This window comes from Lolium rigidum, chromosome 2 (genome assembly GCF_022539505.1).
Source record: "Lolium rigidum isolate FL_2022 chromosome 2, APGP_CSIRO_Lrig_0.1, whole genome shotgun sequence".
NCBI classification, from domain to species: Eukaryota; Viridiplantae; Streptophyta; class Magnoliopsida; order Poales; family Poaceae; genus Lolium; species Lolium rigidum.
Window position 1 is genome coordinate 98,195,554 of NC_061509.1, and position 6,904 is coordinate 98,202,457.

The window sequence follows — 6,904 nt, forward strand, 5'->3', positions numbered from 1 at the left end:
ACGCCACCTGACTAAAAAGGAAAAGCTTTGCACTTTATATTCAAAACCAGTTATCATAAGCAAAAGTAAAAAACTTTCTGTTTTAGGCTGGTGGTGTGTCCTAACAAATGTGTCACAAAATTGTAATAATACCTAACAAATACATAATCAGATGGCGTGTTTCAGCAAATTCCAGAAAATAACGGTATCCTATAGCAAATTTTGGCCAATGCGAGCAATGCCACGCTAGGACTCGCTACAACTACAAGCGGTACAGGGTTTGCCAAACTTGAACCCCACGGCATCGACCATAGCACGATCGGCATAGTCCGTTTCCTACAAAATTCCGCCGCCACCACACGGTCTGATTACCCTCCCCCAAATCTCTATTCTCTATTTCTCTTGCGAACGGGCGGATTCCCAAATTCCGCCGACAGATCGAGTAGAGGGTGAGGCACGCGGCTTGCCGGTGAAGACGATGTCGGGGCGATCGAGCCGGATCGCGGTGGTGGCGGAGGACCGGTGCCGGCCAAGCAAGTGCGGCCAGCAGTGCCGCAAGCGCTGCCCTGTCAACGCCACCGGTATGCGGGTGCTGCTCCCTAGCAGCTTTTTGATTGTGTTGTGCGATTAGGCTTTGGTAGTTAAGATTTCGTTAGGGTTTGCGTACGAAACGTACGTTTTTGCCATCATCAGCCCGGCTAGGACGAAAAACGTCGACAGAGATCGTCTCATAGACCATATCGATCATCAAACATTATGTGTTAGATCATCTCTAACAGACACCACATCTAGTCCCATCCATATAATAATTGTTTTTATACGGTTTTGGAGAGGAAAAAGGGCCGGTCCAGACCGCCAGCCCCATTCGAAATATTTTTTCCAGTCTATCCAGTTTTCCGTCGCGCAAACCATAATTACCCAGTTCCACTAGACCTTCCAAGAGCGAACTCCATCATGACTCCTGCGTTGGCGCAAATGAAATTTTAACCCCTACAACCTCTGGAATCTACAAAATTCGCCGGAGTTGCCGAAGCGGCTGTTAAGAACGGACGGGTGGGCAGTGGGCGGGGATTAACGGGCGGCCGGCAGCGAGCGGCCGGCGGGCGCGGGCTGCTGGCGCGAGCGGGCGATGCTGTTGGGCACGTGTGAGGCCGCGTGTTGTGGGTATACTTCATGGGTGTACCATCGACAGTGCCTAGATCCGGCAAGCCCGGGTGGCCCACAGACGGTGATGAGGCATGTGGCCCATCGGGCGGCCCAGTTGCTGTTGATCATGAAGAAAGAAGTCCAGCTCAGGATCAGTAAGCCGGATCCGTACCGACATAGGAGTAACCCGGATCCATGGAGGCCCATGAGGGACCCGGATCCAGTACGACGTATATGGAAGGCGGATCCGTGACGTGCACGGCAAGATATTGTTCCGTAGTTAGGCTATCTGTAATCCGGCTGGGACTCTCCATGTAAATCCTAGATCCGTGCGCCTTTATAAGCCGGATCCCGGGAGCCCTAGAGGCACAACCACAACTCATTGTAACAACGCGAAAGCGCCCGGATAATTCCGGACAAGCAGCGAGTAGGCCCTGTCATCGTGCAGGTGTTCCGAAGCTGGGTAACTCGCGTACCACCGTCCCGTGTGCACTCCGCCCTATGGCCCCTACTTCTTCTCCCCCTCGTGAGGATCCCTCCTCCGAGGTACCGTCGATTAGGCAACGACACCGCGCGTGGGTGGCAGGGACGGGCGGCGGGCGGGCGTGAGCGGTGTGGTGGGCGGCCAGCCAGCAGCGGGCGTGGGCGGCCGGCAGCGGGCGGCACGCGGGGATGGCTCGAGGTAGAGGTTGAAGAAATGATGAAAAAAAATGAAAAAGGGTGACAAAGAATATGCTGTTTTAGAGGCTCCTTTTGCGGTGTCTAGTCTGCGAGGCATTTTTTCAGCCCGCAAACAACGTTTGGGGTGCCCTCCATATATGTATTTGGGATTTAGGTTTGCGGTGTCTGCTAGAGATGTTCTTAGCTTTTCAATCGGTTTGCGGTGTCTGCTAGAGATGCTCTTAGCTTTCCAATCGGTTGAAAGGGGACTGTTCGAATTGTTGAAAAGAGCTACTCTCTTCACCCCCAATGTCTTTCCAACACAGGCCAAATTAACGAAATGGATCCTCGAAGCATTAATCAAATATATACCTTCCTCATCCGATATCTGTTTAACTGTCAATTTGATCTACTGTTTCTTATGTCTTGGATCGGCAATAATTTCGAAGAATCAACTAATAGAACACTTTGATTGTACTTTTAAAATAACTATGCAAAGTTTATATATTTTACCATTTGGGTTAAACTTGCCCAACTACCAACTGACGCGAAATAGAGACCAAGTATGTACCAGCGGTCACATCAGTTTGCCCTTGCTTTTGCCATATACTGAATTTTGATTTTTACACACATTTACAGGGCGCCACTGCATAGAAGTTACTCCATCATCTAAAGTGTCTATAATTTCAGAGGATATGTGCATTGGATGTGGTATTTGTGTGAAGGTATATTAGTACTTTCCTTTTTGGTTTTTTTTTCAGAAAACGCAAGAGGTTTGCTGGGTACGATCTATCCTTATCTGCAATAATCTTAATGTCATCCTCTCTTGTTGTTGTTACTCATGCAGGCATGCCCGTTTAATGCTATCCAAATTATTAACTTGCCAAGAAATCTTGACAAGGAGACGACACATCGCTATGGACCAAATTCCTTCAAGCTTCACAGGTACACAAATATTTCTCATGTCTATGACATTCAATCCCCGTACTGTTCTCAAGTTATATTAGAGTTTTCTTTTGCCATTATTCTATCTCTGTGTAGCTGTAAAAAGTCTACCTGAGCTGTTGTTGATACCTACTGACATATATAACTATCTTTTATTATCTTTTGTAGGCTTCCTGTTCCAAGACCTGGGCAAGTTTTGGGCTTGGTGGGGACAAATGGTATCGGGAAATCAACTGCACTTCAAATATTGGCTGGGATTTTAAAACCCAACTTGGGTAAATTCACAGTAAGTGTCAGTGATTTATGTTTGTTATCCCTTGTTGTGCCAATAACTATATATTGTGAAACTGTTTACAACCTTTGCAGGACACCCCAAGCGTGGATGAAATTTTGAAGTATTTCCGTGGATCTGAACTCCAGAAATACTTCACTCGTCTAATGGGAGACAAAATGAAGGTACTCATTTGATAATTGATTAATGCAGCTTATAAAGATAATATCACTTGCCATATTGCATTATGTTGTCGTGTATGTCCACATTATTACTTTCCCCTTGTCAATCTTTCATTTAAGGAACTTGTTGCTTTGATTAAAACCGATATTTTGTTCCTATAATTATTTACAGTTTTATTTCGAGCTCATCTTAAAAGTAAATAGGAAGTATGCAAATGTAACTGATATTTGAGGGAAAACAGTTACTGATGGTAGAAGTGAGACTTGAAGCTGGGTAGGTGGGTTATTAGCCTGGACTCTAACAAAGTTCTCGATTTTAGATAATTGACTCGTACCTTTTCATTTCTAGTCTTCATCATACTCTTCTCTTCTTGGGCAGCACATCTGCCAAACGAAGTGACCAGATAATCATAATTAATATTTTTCCATAGTGAACCCCAAATATTTTCTTTGAAATAGTTGCTAATTTTTGGATATAGTATTATCATAGTTTCTCATATATTAACTTTTGATATTTAAGGACATTTCATGCTTGCTTTTTTTTGCATTTAAGCCTATTCGTACTTGTACTATGTAATATTTATATTAAGCTGTGTTATTCATGATGTCTAACATACTATGATGCTTGGTTTCAGGCAACTATGAAACCTCAGTATATCGACAATATTCGAAAATCTTTTAAAGGGAAGGTTGGGTACTATCTTAATAAGGGAAACAAGAGACAAGTGAAGGACACGCTATGTGATATTCTTGAATTGAATCAAATTCTGGACCGAGATGTCTCAGATCTATCTGGCGGTGAGCTTCAGAGATTTGCAATTGCTGTTTGTGCTATGAAGGAAGCAGATGTTTATATATTTGATGAGCCATCATGCTATCTTGATGTGAAACAAAGGCTGAAAGCTGCACAAGTGATCCGTTCCTTGGTACAATCCAAAAAGTAAAGAGGGCATACATCTCACAATATATAAGACAGTCCTAACATTTGATCTATTTATTACGCAGCTAAGAGAGATTATCACTGAATTTTTTGCAGCTATGTAATTGTCGTGGAGCATGACCTTAGTATTCTCGACTACTTGTCAGACTACATATGCTGCATTTATGGAACTCCAGGAGCATATGGTGTTGTTACTTTGCCCTCTTCAGTCAGAGAAGGAATTAACATCTTTCTAAATGGCGTCATCCCAACAGAAAATTTGCGTTTCCGTGAGGAGAAACTTACGTTTAGAGTAAGGACTAGGATTGTGGCCAAACACTTCCTCTTTTGGGCGCCAGTTTTCTACTTGCTTAGTGCTCTGTATCTAAGACAATGTTGCTTTGCTTCTTAGGTTACTGAGTCTACCGAGGAGATCATAGAGGGTCAGACTTACCAATGCTATAAGTATCCTACCATGGTGAAAACAATTCGTGGCTTCAAGCTCTCAGTCACGGAAGGCAGCTTTAATGATTCCCAGATAATTGTCATGCTTGGTGAGAATGGTACCGGAAAGACAACATTTATTCGTATGCTGGTATAACCTGTTTCCCGGAAATATGGTTGGCAGGCACCTAGAGATCTAGTTTGTTTATTACTCACGTCAGTTTATTTTCTGTTTTTATCAGGCAGGGGAGGTGAAACCAGACAAAGTTAGTGATGAGCAAGTTGATATGTCTGCATATACTGTCTCATACAAGCGTCAGGAATTGGTCTCTAAATATAGCTCTACAGTTAGGGACCTTCTAGACGAGAAAATATCTGGATCATGCACACAAGCTCAGTTCAAATCTGATGTCATGAAACCACTGAAAGTTGAGGAACTCATGGACAGGCTGGTTGCAAATCTTTCTGGTGGTGAGCTGCAGAGGGTCGAACTCTGTATTTGTCTTGGAAAGGTAAGATTCAAAAACACTAAATTACTGAAGCACGCTGTTGTCTGACTTAGATGTGAGGCATGCTCGTTTTGCGTCTTTATAAGAATGAAGTTACATTTTGCATGGAGCAAAAAGTGGAACTAAAGAGGTATTATTACAAGTTAGCCAAGGAAACACTACAAAGTATAAATGTAGCTCTACAGAATGAAATGTGTAGAGTGTATTCTCTACAGGCTTTCCATCAATGCTCATCATTCATGAATCTTTAATAACATAAATACAATTATAGTTCTGCAATTTAAGTTATCCATTTTTAAGAAACATAGTATATGCTGAAGGACTAAGTGTGTATTAAGGCTGCTCATAGTGGTAAGTATCATGTAGTAGTATCATGCATATGATATTTGTGTATGATACTATCTCTATAGTGGGTAGTATCATAGAGTAGTATCATAGCCATGCTATATTTATTGTTTTTTAGAATCTCAATGCAAATTTGTGTACAAGATTAGTTTGGTATTAAATTTTCTTGTGATATGTGCTATGATACAGTATCCACCTATGTTACTCTAATCCTCTCTCTCCTCCTTAATTAGCTGCCACATCATCATTTTTGTGGGACCAATATGCATGATACTAGCTATGATACTAGCACTATGGCCAGCCTAAACAGTAACCAGTACGTGTTCCATTTTCATTTAATGCGCTTCCACTAAGCATCGACTTATTTACAAATTACTCTCTTTTTTTCATATGCAGCCTGCTGATATTTACCTCATAGATGAACCAAGCGCTCATCTTGATTCAGAACAGCGCCTTATAGCAGCAAAGGTGATAAAAAGGTTTATCCTTCACCAAAAGAGAACAGCTTTCATCGTCGAGCATGATTTCATCATGGCAGCCTACCTTGCTGACAAGGTTCTCGTATTTGAGGGAAAACCTTCTTTTGACTGTACTGCAAGTGCACCAGAATCCCTGGCTTCTGGAATGAACCGTTTTCTGTCAGTAAGTTCGTTATATCCTTCCTCATCCCTCTCTTAAACCACTGGCACTGTATGTTTTGGAGGATGAAATGATCAAGTAATTGATACAACCCCTGTCTGCCCACAGCATCTGGATGTCACATTTAGGACGGATCCGACAACCTACAGGCCGCGGATTAACAAGCTGGGTTCTATGAAGGACACTGAGCAGAAAGCTGCGGGATGCTACTACTACCTTGAGTATTAATGTAAAGAAAGAATACCCACCTTTACTTTACATTGGCCATTTCATGTAATGGCACTGGCATTATACCATTTACTTGCTTTTGCAGAAAGCTTTCGCCAAGGACACCTCTACTTGTGCAAAAGCCCTTCCACAACAGGACAGCTCAACTGCTTGGGCGCGCTACCCAGCATATCTGCCAGCCCATACATACCCCTCTGCCAGTGCTCACGGTATCATCGGTATGTGCTTGAACTGGTTTTTCATGTCAATACATGATACATTTGGGTTGAGATCGTTGAATCGCTTGTTTTTTGCAGGACTGCTTTGGCGCCAGGACATGGCTGTCTCGGTGCAACATGGAACAGAACATTATGAGATTGCAACTGGAATATAAGCAGAGTATCATATCATGGAAGGTAATTCTTCAATGGATTTCATAAAGGAGTCTATGTTTATGCTAACTTCTGGCTTGAAATAAGAACTGTATGGATTTCGATGGTTTTTTAATCGGATAGGCCTTTTTATGTGCAGGCTGTATCGATGAAATTTGGGACCAATTGGTTAAAATTGTTCCCTGGATGATATTGTTTGAAACAAGTGACTGCATCAATGATTTATTGTTTGGTGGACTTCAAAGCCTGAATTTATGCAAGAGTCT

General features: G+C 42.7%; 1 protein-coding gene across 1 annotated transcript; it reads left to right on the forward strand.

The window, feature by feature from the left end:
• Positions 1 to 457: 457 nt before the first annotated feature.
• Positions 458 to 6,444, forward strand: LOC124686971 (ABC transporter E family member 2-like). The gene is made up of 12 exons (XM_047220835.1): positions 458 to 560; positions 2,425 to 2,510; positions 2,633 to 2,730; positions 2,899 to 3,016; positions 3,097 to 3,186; positions 3,819 to 4,123; positions 4,220 to 4,415; positions 4,515 to 4,697; positions 4,789 to 5,058; positions 5,797 to 6,042; positions 6,148 to 6,268; positions 6,353 to 6,444. The coding sequence occupies exons 1-11, from the start codon at positions 458 to 460 to the stop codon at positions 6,265 to 6,267; spliced, it is 1,815 nt and encodes a 604-aa protein (XP_047076791.1). The 3' UTR covers position 6,268; positions 6,353 to 6,444.
• Positions 6,445 to 6,904: the final 460 nt, after the last annotated feature.